General features: G+C 42.0%; 2 protein-coding genes and 1 long non-coding RNA gene across 4 annotated transcripts; all 3 read right to left on the bottom strand.

The window, feature by feature from the left end:
- Positions 1 to 837: 837 nt before the first annotated feature.
- LOC123153017 (uncharacterized) lies at positions 838 to 3,930 on the bottom strand. The gene has a single exon (XM_044572344.1). It carries the CDS (start codon positions 3,928 to 3,930, stop codon positions 1,000 to 1,002), a length of 2,931 nt encoding a protein of 976 aa, XP_044428279.1. The 3' UTR covers positions 838 to 999.
- Positions 3,931 to 8,861: 4,931 nt separating this feature from the next.
- LOC123150714 (single-stranded DNA-binding protein WHY1, chloroplastic) lies at positions 8,862 to 12,445 on the bottom strand. 2 transcript variants are annotated; one of them, XR_006475314.1, is made up of 7 exons: positions 12,027 to 12,445; positions 11,841 to 11,933; positions 10,692 to 10,786; positions 10,006 to 10,079; positions 9,829 to 9,917; positions 9,190 to 9,423; positions 8,862 to 9,067 (listed from the first exon to the last, which is right to left on the bottom strand). XR_006475314.1 is itself a non-coding variant. In XM_044570549.1 (6 exons), exons 1-6 carry the CDS (start codon positions 12,366 to 12,368, stop codon positions 9,310 to 9,312), a joined length of 807 nt encoding a protein of 268 aa, XP_044426484.1. In that variant the 5' UTR covers positions 12,369 to 12,445; the 3' UTR covers positions 8,862 to 9,309. The 2 variants fall into 2 exon arrangements, 1 of the variants encoding a protein (XP_044426484.1); XM_044570549.1 differs by having other exon boundaries at positions 8,862 to 9,423.
- Positions 12,446 to 16,605: 4,160 nt separating this feature from the next.
- On the bottom strand, positions 16,606 to 17,761 carry LOC123154399 (uncharacterized). The gene is made up of 2 exons (XR_006476831.1): positions 17,212 to 17,761; positions 16,606 to 17,009 (listed from the first exon to the last, which is right to left on the bottom strand). It is a non-coding gene; the product is annotated as an uncharacterized lncRNA (long non-coding RNA).
- Between the last annotated feature and the right edge of the window lie 2,960 nt (positions 17,762 to 20,721).

Raw genomic sequence — 20,721 nt, 5'->3', positions numbered from 1 at the left:
GTGGTTCTTGACTTGTGAGTTATGGATTTGAAGAGTCAATGAATTTCTGTTGATTCGTCTGACAATAGTGAGCACACAATTGGGCAACTGCTAAAGTTGTTAAATGCAAATTATCTGCAAAATGCTAATATTGGGTCACTGACAACTGTTACTGACATTAAATATTTTTTAATCTAAAATTTGTCATGGACAATCACCCTGTGCATATTCAGGAGAGCATTCTCATGTAGAAATATGTCGCAACTTTCAGCTTTAAAAATGTAAACATACTCATATAGGTGGGTGTTAATTATTAGAAAATGTTCAGTGTGAAAAATGAAAAAGAAAGTCCACAAAACTAAAGAAATGTCGGGTCGAACATCTGGCATAAATAATCTCCAGGCTGCGTGTGTGAAGGGTGACACACTATCTATCTCCTGTTATGCATTATTAGTGCTTCATATTTCTTGCCACTTGGACTAGTTAGTTCTGCCAGACTGCCACCGTCGCATTAGGAGGGAGATTACTGGGCCCTGTTTGGTTTGACAATTACTTCTATCCTAGCATCATCACCCCCTTGCATTCCAGTGTTTGAGTTTTTCTGAACTTCTGCATGTTTTTGCTTAAGTATTGTTCTACTGACTAGTGAGTAGTGAGATGGATGGCCTTCCAGCCCCAGCTCTGTCCGCAGGGTGAAAAGAGCTGTGCAGTTGTTCAATCGGGTTCATCCAGCATGGATGCACCCATTGATATCTGTGAGGATTGTATCCTGTGCTATTTCATTCATATCATAACCTATGCGAGCTTCCATGTGGAGCTAAAAATTCTCAGCACATAGTTTCCTGTGAAACTAGTTCATTTGGCAAAAATACATGCTCTGTTTTGGTTTGTCTATTTATCAGGACTACATTAGATGTAACATGAACCATACAAAGTTGTTGGTTCATCTGCATTGTTATGCTGACAAATAGTAAGAAATAACAAATCAAGGGAATGTAATAAACAAGAAGAATCAATTGATTACACGCTGCTACCGATTGCGGCCGACTGATCATCGTCACCATTGCTAACTCCCAAGGGCTTCCACACCCGTTTCTCCATCATGTTAGAAAAGTACCTGCACACCGGGAGCTCCTTTACCTTCCCTCGCACGGCCTCGAACGACAGCAGCGCATAGATCGTGATGAAGACGACCACGGCGCCGACGAGCGCGATGACGCACGCGGATGTCTCCCAGTCCCTGCAGCTGCCGGCGGTGTAGGCGCCTAGCAGGCCGAACAGGTCCAACACCACAGCGGCCTGCAGCGCCCACAGCGGCGCGGCGCTCTTCTTCACGGCGTATTGCTTCTTCACGGTGTACTGCAGCAGCAGCAGCATGATGACGACGATGGAGGCCATGAACGACGTCGCGTTGCAGTAGAAGAAGGCCTGGTACCGTGCCGGGTTGGAGTGAAGCAGGATCGGGTTGCCGGCGACGTTGGGTGGGCTTGCTGATGGGGGCGGCGACGGCGATGGGGACGACACGGTATCGTCGTCGCCCCATGTGCCGCCAGGAGGCGCGAGACCCGCCTGGTACGTCACGCTCGCTCCAAGGATGCCGAGCAGCATCAGGTACTTGCGTTTCGCGTACTGTTCATCATCACCTTTGTTTCGGGTGGACAGCCATGACGGCGATGATCCTAGGGGCTCGAACAACCGCTTTAGCCGCTCGGGAAGCCATGGCGGCAACTTTGAACAATTGACTCTCCCCGCCGACACGAAAAGTAGGGTCTGCAGGACGAGGAAGGTGACCACCGCGGCCACGAGCGCAAAGACATAGATGGAGGTCCGCAGTTGCCGGCAGCTGCCGGCTGCGTAAGCTCCCATGAGACCTAGAAGCCCGACCATGACGCAGACGCGGAGCGCATTGCTCCGGATGCCCTGCTCGTACAGCCTCTGGTTCACCAGCAGGAGGATGACGGTGATGGACGCCATGAATCCCGTCGCATTGCAATAGAAGAACACCTGGTACCTGATCGAGTAGTGGTCAAGGAGGACAGGGTCGCCGGCGATAAGCGACCCCTCGCCTTTGCTCTCCGGCCAAAACCCTCCTGGCGGGTTCAGACCGATTTGGTAAGTCACGGTGGCGGCGAGGATGGCAAGCTGCAGCAAGAACTTGCGCCTCCTCTCGAGCCTTTTGCGATCTTCTTCACTGCCCTCGGGCTCGGACCCGGGTTGGCCGTCAGATAGACGCAGCAGCTTCGCGAGCCTGTCCGACATGCGGTGCATCCACTCCATCCGCCCGCTCTGTCCATGGGTGTACGCCACCACCTTGATGATGGAGTAGACAAAGACGGCGACGGCCAGGGAAAAGACGTAGATGGTCGTGGGGGCGTCCCGGAAGCTCCCGGCGACGTAGGCGCCCATGAGGCCGAATAGGTTCAGTACCATGGCTGTCTTGAGCGCGGCACGTCTGATGGTGGCGGGCGAGCTCAGCTCCTTGCTCTGGACGATGATGATGATGACCACCGACGCCACGAACGCCGCCGTGTTGCAGTAGTAGAACACCTTGTACCTCTTGGGGTGCATGTCGAGGAGGATCGGGTTCCCGGGGATGTGATCCGGATGCCCCGGGTCGTGGTTGTCCGGCCACACGCCGCCCGGCGGGCTCAGCCCCGCCTGGTAGGTCACCGTCGCCGCGAGGGTGGCCAGCAGGAGTAGAAGTGACCGTGACTCCTCCACCTTGTCTACCTGCCAATTTTGGATGGTGCTTGTCCTGTCCACACGGACCTCGCCGGAGTCACCTCGAGAATTACCCGGCGGCGTGTCCGGCTCTTGTTCTAGCTCCAAGTTGGCGCACGTGAGCGCGCGGCGCACGTATGCACGCGATTGCTCGAACGTGTACATGGCCTTCGCCTGTAGCACAATGCTGAGGAGCACCAAGCCAGCGAGGCACACGACGTACACGGTGGTGTCGATCCTCCTGCAGCTCCCGGCGGCGAAGGCGGCCATCAGGCCGAGCAGCTCCACCAGGACGCACACCGGCAGAGCGTGCGACCGGGCGAGGCTGCCGCTCATCAGCGTCCGGCTCATCAGCAGCATGATGATGGCAAGGGACGCCACGAAGGAGTTGGCATTGGCGTAGAAGAAGACGTTGTAGCGGATCTTGTAGGGCCCGTCGTGCAGCAGCGGGGCGCCGGCGAGGTGCCCAGCCTCGGTCTGGCTCCAGAAGCCTCCCGGCGGCACCAGCCCCGCGCCGTACGTCAGCGGCGTCGCGAAGGTGGCGAGCAGCAGCAGGAACTTGTCCGCGCGGGATGTGGCGGCGGCCGCCGGCCTTTCCCCGGCTTTCTCCATGGGGGATGTGGCGGCCGCCGGCTCTCCCCGGGCTTTGTCCGAGGGGGATGTGGCAGCCGCCGGCTCTCCCCGAGCTTTGTCCGCGAGGGATGTGGCGGCCGCCTGCTTTTCCCGGGCTTTGTGCACGTGGACGTGGACGGCAACGCAGGCGAAGACGAGCGCGAAGAGCGCCGAGACGTAGGCGGACGCGGCCACGTCGCGGCAGCTCCCGGCAGTGAAGGCGGCCATGAGGGCAAGCAGGTCGAGCAGCATGGCGGAGCGAAGCACGGTGAGGCCGACGCTGTTGTCGCTGATGCGCCGGTCGAGCAGGAACATGATGACGACCAGGGACGCGATGAAGGCGGCGGCGTTGCAGTAGAAGAAGGCGGTGTAGCGGCGCTCGTTGGTGGTGAGGAGCACCGGGTCGCCGACGCGGTCCGGGTAGGCCGCCGGCAGCGGCGGGACCTCGTCGGACCTGACGCCGCCCGGCGGGTTGAGCCCGGCCGCGTAGGTCACGCTGGCGACCAGCGTGGCAAGCAGCAGCAGATACTTGCGCCACTTCCACAGGAACTCAAGGTCCTCTTTCTGCTGCTTCGCCGCCGTGATTCCCTTTCCGGCCGGCGTAGTAGCAGTATCCATGATCGGCGCGGTGTGGTACAGTGACATACAGTGATATTATATGCTGCTGCGGTCCGCCCAGCCCGCCCGAGGATGATGGCGACTGGGTGCCCGTAGGCGTCTTCTTTTGGAAAGGAATCATCAAAGGCACGCAGACGCTTCCTTCAGTCCTCCATCCCCATTGATGCTCAGAATAAAGCTCAACAGTGTGTGCCCTTTACACGGCAACCCCCCCCCCCCCCCCCCCCCCCCCCCCCGTCTTCCTACCTCGCTCACTCCTTCTCCCTTCTCTGGCGGCGTGCCGAGACCATCTCGAGAGTGCAAGGACAACAGAGGACGGAATGGCTTTGTGCTCGAGCAGTCAAGCGTGAGGAATAGGATGGAGAATGGGGGCAAAGTATTCTTCAGTGCACTAGCGCAATCCATAGGACAGAAGTCGTGAAGAAGATCGAAACAAAATGCACATAGAAGATTGGGAGATAACTCTGGTAGAAAAAAGCTATACATTTAGGTTTACGATCATCTATATCAACACATCATTGCATTGTAACATTTGTAATTATTGTTATTATATAGTTGGAGGATGGCATGGACAAGCTAATCATCTACACCCGGTATAAAGTTGTATTAAGGTTGAGACACTTATTTGGATATTAACATCTCATTTCCTTCTTTATGGCAAAGAATCTTGCTTTAGACAATCTGTTTGGCCAGTGCAATCTTCCAAAGCTGGGCTGAAAGCAAAGCAAATTACATGTAGTGCCCCTTGGAGACAGACCCCTTGGAGACAGACAGATATTTCTAAAAAGACAACCATAGAAAAAAGACTAGAAAACATGTATGTATCTATGCCAACAGAAAAATAAAGCAAGACACAAAACAAAACAAGGACCATGTACTCACGAGAGTGTCATGTTTCAAATACTGCTAGCTCTAATAATAGTGATTCCAATGGTGATTGTGAAGAAGTAGAAGGTATAATTAGAGGCTTAGCAGTTTGTTGGTTGTAGAAGTATTAGTAAAGTTGGCTGCGGCAGTTCTGCTTTATATATAAACCTTTCCTCAAATGTCAGGCCTTTAATTTTTAGAGTTTTGGTTGTGAATGAGGAGTTTTATGAAGTGACTGAGCATGATTGTGTTTTTTCTTATATTAGAGTTTTGCTTAAATTCAAACAAACTGGTTGGATTTGGAATTATTACCATTTGCGGTGTTACGTAGACTAGAAAAAAGGAGATGTTTTTTATTGAAACAATAAATGTATTAAATTATAATTCAAATCTTTGCAGATATTTTTTAGCAAACTTAATTTACTTGTTGGATTCGGTAAGTCACAGGGCCTCTAGGGAAGAAGGCTATATGTACATCTGAAACTAAATCGAAGTTAATCAACAATTGCTAATGCATTGTAAAGATAGTTTTGTTCATTTCAAGAACTTCGATCGACGCAACATTTATCCTATTGGCTTAGTTTAATATAAGAAATTGCCAATTTCACCTCGCCAAAAAATGCCACCGCAATAAAGAAATAACTTACAAATGCCAACGTTATACAATCATATTCATTGTTCCTCTCCTAAGGATCGGTACCTTATATAACACTAGCTACAACATGTAACCAAAGCATAGGAAACATTTCTAACATCGTGGGCTGAAATACAAATTGCAATTGATTTATGGATAAATTAATAAAAATCACAATCAAATTAGAGCTTTCGCTAACCAATCTTGAACCCTCTATACAAGGAAAGCCTCGATTTCTGACAACGAACTCCATTTAGATAACACCACATCTCTACAGCCCCTTTCTATATTCAAGGCTCATATAATGTTGAATATCGTATAAGGCTTCTTCATACTATTGGTTGAGAATCATTGACAAAATCAACTAACAAGTAACAAATGCAATCCTCTTAAATCAAATTATTAAACATATATATTCATTATTGATAAGCTTATTAAGCAATAATTTAAAAAGTGTCATGAACAGATTTCTAATATATATTACAACATGAAAAGTAAAATGTAGTGCATTAAGCTACATATCATACATATAAAAATAAGGTATAAAAATATGCAGTTCGTAAGATTTTTTTGGTGATTTTGATTCCTCATTAATTGTGAAGTTATAGCCTCTACCTACGTCGTCTTCTATTACACTTAGTAAAATTAAATACAATCCTTTGTTGCTAAATATGATAATACAATGTTACTTGTGACATAGTTCTAGTATATATGGTTCTCATTACTATTGCAATGAATTTAAATAATAGTTTACATAAAGACATTGTGTTACTTGTTTTAGTTTGATATGTGGCTCCTAAAAACCATTCACTAAGTCTTGATTAATGGTTATCAAACTTCGATTATAATATGTTTTGAGAAAATAACTCTAAAAGGAGAATTTACTTAGCAAAGTAGAAAAATAGGCCAAATTTGGTTAGTAGTTGGATCACCAAACTACACCACGACTCCAAACACAAGCTGAAAGTCCCCTACCATCTTAGCCCACAAAAAAATGCATACCTCGAGGTTAATTTATGTGTTAGTGAATTCTATTATATATGTATATGATCATGTCTATTACAGTATCTTTGAATATTTTGCTCGAGAGCTCTAAAGTGTACCATCTACAAATATTTCAACAAAGGTTTCTAGAGTGCATGAATCCTCTAGCTTACATGTAAATGAAAACGATGTGAACGACTGAAACGTATGCTCATACTCATATTACATATGTAAAGAGAGGACGAGTTGGGTGGGGTACTTCTCGTTCAAGCCATCTACATCATCAATATGAAATAGTTGTGGGAAAATATAGAGACTAGTAGTTATGTTCAATTACTTTCTAATTATTATTTTGAGAAATTGGTCTTTTGATTAGAACAAGAGAATTTTGTTACAAGGTCCATTAGTTTCTAATAATGCACATAGTCAAATAGCGTGCATGCACATGAACATATCTCTAAAATATTGGACACGAATACAATTTTTTAAGAAGCACTAGTACAAAATTAATGTGCAATACTAGTGAAATAATCCGGCACGAGCTATGGTATTAGTGAGTCAATAAAATGAATGAGCGCCAATACAAAAGAGCTCACATATACGATGGTGTACATGCTTATGAAAGCATTTGTTTATTTTTCTTAAATGGCAAACAAATGGTATGTCAAGAACAAATCATCATTTTGATTTATTTATTTATGGGGATTTACTGAATTTATTGAGGTATGAATTAAAAGTGTGTTACTGACACCATTTCGATGATAAACCATGTTTTATTTGTCGATGTACATGAAACATCAATTTTACTGGAAATTGGACATACTAGAATATTTCAGAGGGAGGAGAAACATGTTGGAGAATTGGGTCATCCGACAGAGGCCCAGGGGCCTAGGCGGCATAACTAGGCGACTGACTTGACTTCATAGTCTGCCCACCTAAGGAGCCACCAATTCCACTTTGTAGGAGAGTACTTCATCATTCTGAATACCTAGCACACCTCCAATGTTCGGAGCAGATTAGACCAGTATTATTCGTCTCCTTCCATTTCATGAAGCATCACATCATCACCATTCCTATGTTGTTTCTGATGTTTCTCCAATATATGTGTGAGTAGTTTTCTATATGCACATAAGGATGGTTGAAATTTTTGATAATTGTATAATCGTCTCATGATGCCGCTTTCCTCATTTTATTTATCCTAGTTCAATCATTGTTCTTCATGACTCGAACAAACAAATGATCAGAAACTTTGACGTAGCTTCGGTCATTGTGGTTCCCCTAGTGACTAATCGAATAGAATCTAGTCGATGCACCTGAGTGACCTATATTGATAGATGAGGCTTTGGTAGCCAGCACTAATGATTGATCTATGCATGAAAATACATACAAATAAATATACCCAAACCAAACAATAAATTAATCAAACAAAGCACTATCCATTACAGCTAAAGGCCCGAACAGAAATATATAGGTTATGAATGAGAGGAAACTAGGGGAATGGAATGCGCGTGGTACGGAGATGTGGCACGCCGTGCGCGGCAATTTCTTCCCCTTATTTTTCCTTGGGTTTCACTTTGCAGATGGGCTTATTCATATTTTGTAAGGAATGGAGCTATGAATGTTGCTTGGTGGATGACGTTATGTAACTGCTAGAGATTGAAGATGATTAATAACTTTAGCCCGTGCATTATCTTGATCTCCTCTCTAATCCCAGGGCTCCCACATGGATGTGATGATCCATAACCTTCCTTATCACCAGAGATTGCAAGGAAATACAGTACAGATTACACCAAAATCACTGTTTATTAGATGCAAATGATATGTTTCTTTTTCTTGCATCGTATCCAGTTACCTACTAAGTCCTCTCTCCTAAGTGCAGATTTAGTACTTCAGACATAAAGGGACTGTTCGGCAACCCGCCGGCTCCTCAAAATACGAGGAGCTGCGGAGTCGAAGGACTACAACTCCATCCTTTTTAACTACAGCTCCGCCAGCTCCCGGAGCGGAGCGGCGGAGTGGAGGGGATCCGAACGGGGCAAAAGTATGCATATATTTTAGAATTGAGATGATCCAACCAATTTTATTCATCTCAGCAGGTGAAAAAATCTACTCCCTCCGTCAAGAATAACTTGTCATAGCAATGGATAAAAATGAATGTATCTAAAACTAAAAAACATCTAGATACATCTATTTCTGTGACAAATAATTTTGGACGAAGGGAGTATGTCATAAAGTTTCCTTTGAGATTGTTCTGAAATAGACTTTTGCCAGTATCAAAATACGACAACCATCTTGGATTACAAATACTGGTTTGGTTCACAAGGATCACAAACAAATAGTGTAATGTCAAAAAACGTCTTACATTATGGGACGAAGGGAGTAATTTTTAAATAGGCAAATCAGAGAGCAGGGTAGCACAGAGCTTACTCAATAAGGACGCAAGAAATGTTGGGAATATGTGACTCGAGTTTCAGTATATGACAAGTTCACAATATTGAATTCAGAATTAGCAAATGAACAACTTGCATTGCAAATGCAAAACAGTTCAGGCTTTAGAGCTTCGGGTATCTGATGCAGGTATCCATGATCCATACGGGGTACTGCAATACCTCCAGGCAAAAATTGCTACAATAAGTCTCATGTAAGCCATTCCTGCATTAAGAAGTGAGGACTAGGTATTTGACTAACACAACTCCAGCCTGCTGTAATGAGAAACCAAACGAATATGGCAGAACCAAAAGGATTAATTTCCTAATAACTAAACCAGAAATTACCAGCCAAATTATGCACCAAAATACTTTCCAAACACCACCACCAAGAATTTCTTTTCTGGAAGGAACACCACCAAAAGTATCATTCTTCCTGCCATCTCCGTCCGAGAGCGTTGTCATTCTTCACCTTCGCCACTCCAATTCGGGAGAGGACTGCGGCCTATTGTATGGCTGCGACTCCTCGGGCTTGATAGAATTTGTAAACGTGCTCCAGCCCATGATGTGCGGTATGATGTACTGCAAATACAACAATGTGTTCAGACATTATGAAGGAACAGGTTTGGTTTTTGCATTTACCTAAAAAGGGCAACCTGTCTACCGAAATGTTACTATTGGTCCCACGCTTCACAAATTATATACCACAAAATGGTGGGCTAAAGGAAGAAATACAGCAAGCATCAACACACGTTAGATCTAGTTGTTACCGAAACACATCTACTGCCAGTTTGTTACATGCTGACATGCTCCTCCATAAACAATCGTGGCGGAAAATAGGCCATGCCATATGTGAGGACACAGTGTGATTTCTGATGGAAGTAGAATCAAGTGGTGTTCAAACTATAATTCGTGCAGTTAGCTCAAACTACCTCAATGATCTATAACTGAATGGTAAAGGAAAAGCTCTAGCAGAATGATGCGTACATTGAAAGTCGATACAATGACCGCATATTCTCCTTTGGTTATAGGGATGTAAATGTTCTCATCAACGTTCAAAAGACGGTTTTGAACACCTAGAAGCAAAAAAGATGATCAGATCAATTTGGGAACATAGATTCACAAGCAAGTAGAATTTGTAGCAGAGCAATGGCGACTACATACTGAGGTTGAAAAAGCGACCGTTGCCATCTGGTGTTGGCTCAACCTTTAGAACCTTGCGCACTTTACCTTCATCGCTGTTTGTATAGAACAATACTAAGTATTAAGGCTATTTTATTCACAATTCGAGAAGTAAAATACACAGGTATATTTCAAAATAAAATACATAAACAAATAACATAATAATATGAAATTTATTGAAGCCCTGGTAAGTTATGCTACAGATAATGAATTTTGGGAAAACTTTATTAAAAACATTGAAGTAAAAGAGCATTTTATTAACTAGCAACCTTTTTTGGCTTGATAGACATATTAACACAATGGTATCTTGAACAAAGTCTCTCTTTTGGCAATTAATAATCTTGATCAAAAGAAGAAAATAAAGCGTCTTCTCATATTGCCATCCTATTTCAACTATATGGTAGGCCAAGGGAATTACTAAGCATAAGGCGCACTTGTAAAGTTCCAAGACTATTTTACTTCAATGCAAAATACACAGAAATGGAGAAATTTGATTGCTGATATTTAAGTCTTTCTAAATAATTGGATTGGCAATATAAGGTAATAATCATGCTGAGGATGCCCATAGCAATAACAAAAGGTTGCATTTAAGATAATGATCCACACATGTTTTATTCACACGCTTCTGTAGAAGGAGCTTGTAGTTAGATATAGCACACAAGACTAACCTCCTCCCCTTGAAAGGGTCATGAAAGAACTCGCACGAATCTGTTAGACCAAGAGTAAGCAAGGTTCCCATCTCCCAGACAGATAATGAGAACACCTGCACCACAACGAAATAAGTTCATGTAAAGAACACAATATAGATTTGCTTATCTATACTACTCCCTCTGTAAAGAAATATAAGATCGTTTAGATCACTACTTTAGTAATCTCAACGATCTTATATTTCTTTACAGAGGGAGTACTATATAGTGTAGCAGTGTTTGATTGCACCTAGAGCATCAATCCTAGCAACTGCTCTCCTAAAATCGAACAACTGGGATTAGAGGGATTCGCTATGAACAGTAGCTCACAGCTGAATCTACTAGGTTCTGGAACCATCACATCATACCTCCCAGAAAAGAAGAACTATGCCCCCCTCTGCCATGTTGCAATTGTCAGGTTGTGATGAATAAAAGAAAGTGTAGGCTGTGAGCCGATGCCGGAGATGGTCCGGGAGGAGAAACTAAAGTTGTACTCCCTCTGTATCAAAATATAAGACGTTTTTAGACACAATCGTAGTGTCAGCGTCTTATATTTTGATACGGAGGGAGTAGTAAACAATTTGTGGGTTCCACTACGTACATCTTTTCTTTTAGAAAAATTCTTGGTGACACCGGGTAGTGGTTGTATTGTGCCAATTAGTAAATTTCTAAACTTCATTTCGCGTACATCAACAATATAAATTTTCGCTCGGAATTCATTTTTCAAAGTAATGTATGTCTTTTTTTCCTTTTGTCGGAACCACACCATACTGTTAAGACGTGCATACACACTAGTTTTTGGTAACTGCAAACATAAAGCATCCGAGTTTACGGAAGAATGAAGATCTTACAAAGAAACCAGACAAACAAATAGAACCTATAATACATGCTCCCAGTTTCGAAATATCAACTTACAAACCAAGAAACTACCCAGTCAGGAGTCAGCTCAAAATGGCATGAACAGGCTAACAGCTTCCAACATGCCAACATTTGCTTCTTTGTGTTGAAAAAAAATTGTGAATCTCAACACCTTTCTCTAACTAGTTTATCTTGGAAGTTTCTAACTTGACGCGGGAATGAACGAGCATTTCAACAGAAAATTGGACAAGGCAGAGGAAAACCCAGTATCACCTGCTTGCGAGTCCAATCATACTGCCGGGGCCCCACGGCGGGGGCGAACTGGAGCAGCACGAACCCCTCCTTGGCCACCTTGTACGCCCCAGACTGCGAATTCCGAACGAAACACCCATCAACACAAAATGAAATGACAGAGCACGGCGGCATAGGACGCCCAATGGCGCGCCACACTCTACCTACTTCGAGCGGCACGAACTGCGGCGGCCTGGGGTCGAAGGCCAGCGCAGCCTTGCCCTTGTAGATGCTGTAGCTGGCGAACACCCGCCCGGCCTGGCCGCCCGGCACCGGCGGATCCCTCTCCAGAGGCGGCTGCCCGTACGCGTCGCGCTGCGACGGCGGGGCCCGGGGGTCGAAGTAGTCGGAGTGGCGCGCGGGGACGACGGAGCAGGCGGAGGAGGGCGGCGCCCTGGTGGAGAGGGGCGGGGCCAGGGCGAGGGAGTGGGTGTGGCCGGCCCTGGCGTGGCGCGGGAGGAGGGAGAGGGGCTGCGGCGACGGGAGCGAGACGGAGAGCGGCGGCGGCATTTCGCCGAACGGGTTGGGGACGGGCGCGTGGGTGGGTGGGTGTGGACGGCCGAGCCGAGACGGGGCTGTTTCGTCCGGGAGGGGTTTATCCTGTGGCGTGGTTTGGGCGGCCAGGCCCGCCGGTGACATCCGGACCGTTACGTTATCGTCTTTGGGGCCATGGAGAGGTGGACCCGCTTGCCAGACAAACCGTACATATATCTGGCCATAAGTCGGGCCGGGCCAGGCCTGATAAAGCCCGTGAGAGAAAACCTAGGCATGGGCCCGGCCCAGCCCATCAATGGAAAATCCCATTGGGCCTTGGGCCGAGCCTCTTCCCTAAAATGTAAATATGCTAGACCCAAGCCCGGCCCGGCCTTCGGGCTCAAAATTTGGGCCCAGGCCTGACCTGCGAACAAGCCCGGCCCGGCAGGCCGGATTCCCCATGGCCAGGTATACCCTACAACATGCAGTTTTTTTTGGCAGCTTAAAAAAATAAGTCCTCTTCTCTCCAAATTTTCCTATAAGCTGTCTTTCTTTATGCTTTAGGGCTTCTAAACTATTTTATGAATTAACTGATTTAAAAGTCAGATTTAGAGTATGGCTTATTTTTTTCTAAGATGGAAAAAGGCAGCTCATTTTTCAAGCCGTTCAAATGAGTTGACCCGACATTCTTTCTAAACTCTGGCAACAGGAACATTGAATTAACACATTGATTCATGAACAACAATATCATGATTACTTGTGTGTTTTGATGTTCCTTGCTTGTTAGTATGAACTATAGACAATTGCTTTGCATCGCTATTATTTTGTGTAGAACTTTTATGAGCTCCATGAGATCACCACATTCATGTTAAGGTAGCATCCCCCTCCTCCTATTCCCCGCATTATTCTTTTTATCAACACACGCCATCATGTTGGACATGTGCTCTCGGTCAACCTCACTATTTTCCTGCAAGTTAGTTTGACATGTATGTGCTTCATTTATTGATCTTACCGATTCTTGCATCGGAGGGTCTCCTTGTTCATGCTCATTTTCTTCACTGCTCAAAAGTTGCACTTCCATAGATTCTTGATATCTAGCCTCAGCAAAGGCCTTCTTCTATTGGTTTGCATAAGGGTTATCACTAAAAATCTCAAAAGCAATAGTGAAGAGTTGATTTCATATACGGTCAGACCTTTTTAAGTGAGGTGCTATTTATAGTCTTTTGGATATTTTATGCGCCTCTGACTAGCACCTCAATTGTAACCGCAGTTAGTACGAATTCCCAAAGCTCCCTACTAGCATTGTATTTAGGATTATTATCGAAGGACGGTATTAAATTTAGAATTGATTTTTTTTATAAATTCATGAACAGTTTTAAAATTTGATAATTTTTTTAAAACTTCACAAAGATTTTTAAAAATCAATGTACATTTAATAAAATTAGGAAAATTTAATTTAAAGCTGTATGAAATAGAAAACCAGCCATAAATTAAAATAAAATCAGCTTAAAAACAGATAAATGGGGAAATAAATAGCGCAAAAAGAAAGGAGTCGCTAAATATGTGGTGGCCCATCTTTTGTTGACAGACACGGGCGAGTTTCTTCTAGGCTTCCAATCCATGGCCCATCCCAAACTATTTCCCTCAAAAAAATAATCTCAAACTATTACCACGAACACTGACACTGAGAGTTGCTCACCTCAAAATTGGTCCGGCTTCAGATCCCTCCGTCCTGATGCGAAGAAACTTTTTCACTTTAGCTATATGTAAGTTTCGTGAAAATTAATTTTGGGTCAGTCAATTTTTGGGCCGTTGATTTTCTGCTTCATGATTCGTGCAACTTTTTTTTCTGGGCTGGTTTATGTGGTCTTTTGGGACTGTTTCTTTTTGACTAATCTCATATTTGGGTCAGCCAATTCTTTAACGGGCCAACGCCCATTCTAGTGCAACAACCCTTTGCTTTCTCCTTTGTTTTTTCTGTTTTTCTGTTTATATACGTTTTTGCTTTTGTGTTTTTCATTTTATTTGTTAGCTGGTTTTATTATTTATTATGTAGGTATTTTGGAATGTTGGGTGTGTAAATATATGCATACAAATAGAATATAATAATATGTGCCAACATTTAACTATTATATGATTATTCTTTGCACATTGCGAAAAGTACAATTTTAGGGCAAAGTTGTGTGCAGTTTTTATTTTTATTTTTTATTTCTTCTTAAATAGAAATTCCAATGCCACTAATTCATTATTACTTACAAAACTTCATTATTTTGATATTGTCTTAGTTTTTTTATTTCATTTTCATTCTAATTTAAGGGTAATACCATTGCCACTAATTCAATTGTTCTAATTCTTTGGTGAAAATTCCACTTTTATATTCTTGTTCTTGCAATATTTTAAAAATCACAATTTCTAGGTATATTTTGCGCAAAAAATTTCACTGTTTGTTTTAGAATATTTTCCCATTTTATTTCTTCTTAAATGGTAATACAAGTGTCAGTAATTCAATCTTCCTTAGAAAATGTAATTTTTTGAGTTTTGTTTTCATTTTATCTCTTCTTGAAGGGTAATACCAATGTCACTAATTCATTACTTCTTAATAAACATCTTTTTTTGGGTGAAATTCCACTATTTTATGCTTACTGTTGCATATTATATAAAAAGCAATTTTTGTGTAAATTATGTGCAAAATTATATTATTGTCTATTTTTGTTTTCACTTTATTTCTTCTTAAAGGGTAATAGAAATGCAACTAAGTCATTCCATCTTATAAAACATAGTATTTATTTTATTTGCATGTGTGTAAGTATAAATGCAAGTACTAAATACTAGATGTGCGACTAATTCATTCCTTCTTTTAAACTTTCTTGTTTGTGAAAATTCCTCTATTATATGCATATTCTTGCATATTTTAGATAGCGCAATTTATGTGTAAATTATGGGCAAGTTTTACTTATTTTTTAAATATTTTTATTTTCTTTGTTCTTTAACGGTACTCCCTCCATGCCACAATTGTGTGAAAAATTATATTATTGTCTTTCTTTGTCTTCACTACATTGTGGAGTGGAGAGAGTAATAACAATGCTGCTAATTCATTATTTCTTAGAAACTTTATTATTTATATTTATTGCTATTTTTTATTTTATTCTTTAAGGTAAAGCCAACACAAGTATTAGATTTCGAATTTAATACTTCATCTTCCGCATACTTCCTTTTTTGCTGTTGTCGGTAGTGGCTTAAAGGTGAAGAATGGTTTCGCGGCGACTTTACTAGAACAACCCATCCCCAATTTGGGTCCAATTGTGTGGCTTCTTTAAGACTATACAATATGGCCCGTGTAATTTATCGAAATAATTCTAATATTATGTTGTTTAGTGTGATGATAACAAAAATGAGTTAGGAATATGTGTTTAAGTACCCTCTTCTCTCTGTTCAAAATGGTAAATACATATGCATATATGTATTGTATGCATATATAAAAAAATTATAAATGTTTGAGAGATTGCACATATAGTCACTAACTTTTACTACACTAGTAAGCATGCACGTGCAACGCACGTCTCGACTAAAAGCATGTTCTACTATGGAACATAAATATTTTTATCATAACATAGAATAACTACTCTCTTGGGAATTTCAAATTTGATGCAAAGTGTGTAGAATTCCTACTTCCCGAGTCATAAAGACGTGATGATTGTTTCATGAACCAACGTGTCCTTATCCAAATAGGGTGATTGCAGTATGTGGTCGGACCCCCACTCCCCCCCAAGCTGTACATCGGGCGTCCTGTTGGATTTACCCGACTAACCTTCCTTCGGTGCCCCTACAACACCACTTGTTGTGCCGCTCTACATGTTGTCACCAGTCCTAATTTCTACAACTCATAAAATGTATAACTTATTCAGGACATAAATTTGTCACTGTATCCACAATTGAATTAAATTTGAGATATAATTTTCCAATCAAGATAAATACATCTTCAATCTTATTGTCAATGTGCACTGGAAATGTGGAAATGTTAACATTGTACTCTGCAGTACACAACTTCATCTAGCAAGATGTAAAATGTTAACATTTTTCTAGATGGATTTACTAATAAAGTTTAATATTCAAGTAGCTCTAAGCGTGTAAGCCATGGGGAACCATTCTTTCAGCCAATCAACATTGTTTCAAAGCAAAAGAAATTGACAAGTGAAAATGAAATAACATATCAACACAGAACCATGACTGGTTGTCTCTGCATAATAATACTGACAAACTTTGCAAACACGTATGAAAAAAGTACAGTCATGAACCATGGTGCATATATATAACAATGTCCGAATTAAGATGATGAGCATTACAACATGGGGAGGTAATTGACCTTAAAGCTCTTACATATAAACATGTCTTCTCTAAATGTAGGCCATGGCTGAGAAGCAAACCGGATCTGGATATTCAGTAACTAAAGCCAGAAACTTATCCACCTCTTCATCTTTAAACAACATATTTCTCTAAGATGGTAGTATATCTGTATATGCTGAACAAGGCCCAAAACTAAGGATTAGGAAGGGTATCAATATTCAGATATGTGAAGGTGCACTTCTTCACATACTAATCGTCTTTTCAAGTGCGCAAACCTTCTCCGAACACGGGGTCCTTTCCGGTGGATGGCTCCCTACCCAAATCCTGCACAATCTGTGACATATAGAACAATTTACTTCACATCACATAATGTTTGTCATGCAATCTGAATGTACTAACACAGCCAAACAAAAGCTAGGGCACTCTGCCCCATTGAGTCCCATATGTTTGATTCGCTTATTCAGTTTATTGTTAATGCATCTAATCACCCACTCCTCACTGACGATAAGCATATGCACAAAATTGAACAATTTACCTCTTCGTCCACCCAGGGGCATGAGGGTCCATCTTCCCTGTCTACATCACTGACCTTGTATCAGCATGGTCGTCATGTTCTTCAATCACGGCAAGCTGCCCCCCTTCCCGCTCGGCTGCCGCGGACTACATTCTCTTCCTGGCTCTCCCTGTCCGCAGACCCGCTGCATGCTGGCACAGAGGGATGTACTTGAACCCACCCACTATACTCTCAGCGTCATCCAGCAACGCTGTGCCCGCCATCACAACCCCTCGTCGAGGAAGATTGGGCCTATCTGGAAACAGAAGAAATATTCAGAACCTGGACGAACTCGAAATTGCTTCCAGTGAAGCATCAAGCAAGAATGGTTAGATGTTTATCACCTTTTCCAACCCAATTACACATGGTATGAAAGAAATTGATGAGAACAATAGTACATTTTCTCTTACTGGAAATCAACACCAACAAATCTACAGCAACACATTCACATATAAGAGATCCAAATCTTGATGATAGGTTCATGCATAAAGCAAGAAAATTTGAATATACCAGAATCTTATTAAGTGATCCTAATTCCATGTGAAGTTGCCTAGGAAAAATATCAGTGAAGGATCAAGGTGGACAACAAACAACAGTAATGTATACTGCTTGAATGGGAATAATCAAAAATGAAATCCTAGTGGGTACAAGTATTTTGAATAATGAAGAAAATTAAGAACTAATCATACACATGGTATGAAAGGAATTGATGAGAACAATAGTACATTTCCTCTTACAGGAAGTTAACACCAACAAATCTACAGCAACACAAGCACATATAAGAGATCCAAAACTTGATGATAGATTCATGCATAAAGCAAGAAATTTTGAAAATATACCAGAATCTTATTAAGTGATCCTAATTCCATGTGAAGTTGCCTAGGAAAAATATCAGTGAAGGATCAAGGTGGACAACAAACAACAGTAATGTATACTGCTTGAAGGGAAATAATCAAAAATGAAATCCTAGTGGGTACAAGTATTTTGAATAATGAAGAAAATTAAGAACTAACCATACACATGGTATGAAAGGAATTGATGAGAACAATAGTACATTTCCTCTTACAGCAAATTAACACCAACAAATCTACAGCAGCACAGGCACATATAAGAGATCCAAAACTTGATGATAGATTCATGCATAAAGCAAGAAATTTTGAAAATATACCAGAATCTTATTAAGTGATCCTAATTCAATGTGAAGTTTCCTAGGAAAAATATCAGCGAAGGATCAAGGTGGACAACAAACAACAATAATATATTCTGCTTGAAGGTAAATAAAAAAATGAAATCCTAGTGGGTACAAGTATTTTGAATAATGAAGAAAATTAAGAACTAACCATATAAAAAGTATTCATATTCGTAACAGAGGGAAGAACTACCCTCCTATAAACATGAAAGGACTACGGTGTATCATAAAACGAAAGCCATTCAGGTTTAACTCAAAATACAACACAAATGGTAGAAACTGCTTAGTCTGTAGCTTCAGTAAAAAATAGTTATTTTGGATCCCATGGCTACATCACACGGTTATCCTGAGAATGATGGATACAGGATTGAAATCGCTAGATAAAGGAAAAAAATCAATATTTATCAAGAAAGCACTTGAACAACTGGACTGGTTGAGAGTAGAGACTTGAGAAGCTAGAACATAGGAGTATTTTGTAGAGGTGTGGAAGAAAGTAATACTCAAAAACCAAATTATTGAGACCAAATCAAGCTGCATTAGCAATGCAGTAGCAGTTATTTTATGGACATTGTCCTCTGTGTGCACAATTATTGTCTACCAATCTAGGCGATAGAGACATTTCGTCAATTGCTCTAAGGATGGAGCTGACAGTAATACTATCAATTAGAATCACAAATGAAAATACCATTATCCCCATGCTTACTCTTACTCTTTGTTCCCCTGTAAGTGGAATTGGGAGTAAACCAACATCAAAAGCTTACCGGGATCACGAAGGAGAGGGTCTTCCTGGACCCTGTCTTGGACACGTCGAGGACGTCGCACCCTCAGAACGCGCGGGGGCAGGGCGGCGCACTGAATCTTGCTTATTTCCGTGTATGTCTTGGTTATCTACGACGGCGGCAGCTCGCTGAACCGTGTGGACGGGCTACAGCTCTTGCGCTTACCCATGCGTCAGCGGCGGAGGACTCCGAGTGGGGAGGGGACTTGGTTCCGGAAGAGGCTTTCCAGGATCCATCCAGGGAATTGTTTCCTCTTCAATTTGAAAGGAAGCGAAATGTCCTCCGAGGGCGCCAAAGGGATCATAGGGATGAACATTCTCTCTCCAGCATGTTGTCCACTAATTCAACCATGAAGTATGTTAGAAGATAAAGCCGAAATACGCTACAACCAACAACACTTGTAATGAACTGGCCATATGTTATTTTACTAAATCATGTAATTGAAGAAAACAAAATGCTTCAGAACACAAGTTATTAAAAACTAAAAAATTGATTATCGTAAGTTTAGCTGCATGTTCCTACTCCATTTTGCAGAAGTATACATATTTGTCAAGCGCCCCAAGAATCAAAACACTAACATACAAGAAATAAAATACTTCAGAGGCAGAATACCCTTAATGATGGCCACAACCATGTATTCATAGGACACTCAGTATTGTGTAAATATCAACAACTTGTGCATGAAACTTAAGAAGTGCACCCATGATAATACATAAAACAATATCTTATCTAGAAACAATATTGTAGTTAAAATTGAATGGCAAACAGCAAAAAATATGGTCATGTCAACCAGATCCACACATGGACAATTACCAATGTAGTTAATTATGAGCGAAGAGGAATTTGAGTCACTTTTGCAGCTCGTATTTTGGTATTGTACTCCTTGAATCTATAGGTTGTTTGCGCCTGGAATAGTAAGAAGAAAAAGAGATAATTTATCACTTCAGCCACATACAATGGGAGGCTTGAATTTCAGAATTTAACACCGTTATAACATTACGTAGTACGTACAACAGCATTAGCAACAACAACTACAGAAATCAGTACAAAGGTCGTTGGATGTCTTCAGAAAACTTAGAATATAAGTCAGAAGAAAGCAGTCTGACCATATGAGTATTATACAGCTGAATACATTTAACCTGGCCATGAGTCCATGACTGACTGGGTGATCATTTTATCCTACAGCTAAGCAAAACCAAAAGAGCGCTCCTGTCCACCATGCCAGCTCTTCTGGAAAAAGATAAGTACTACCAACTTATTTTCTCCTAACATTCATTTGATAATGGAGCTGAATTTGGCCGAAGCAAACAGCCACGCCTTACTTTATTAGTTACAGCTAATGAAAATCATGGTGGTTCAGAAAAATTAGGACCAAGGAATAAAAGGAAAGGAAACACAATGGTCATGGGCGCCTGAGTTTCACTATCGAAAAGGAAACACCATGGGCTAATAAATAGTACTAAAGAGATTTAAAGGGAGAGAGATGACATGGACGCTACTTACGATGGATGGAGCAGAACTTTA

The sequence above is a fragment of the Triticum aestivum genome, chromosome 7A, assembly GCF_018294505.1.
Source record: "Triticum aestivum cultivar Chinese Spring chromosome 7A, IWGSC CS RefSeq v2.1, whole genome shotgun sequence".
NCBI classification, from domain to species: Eukaryota; Viridiplantae; Streptophyta; class Magnoliopsida; order Poales; family Poaceae; genus Triticum; species Triticum aestivum.
The sequence above is the reverse complement of the archived record's forward strand: the minus strand, read 5'-3'. Positions and strand labels throughout refer to the sequence as shown.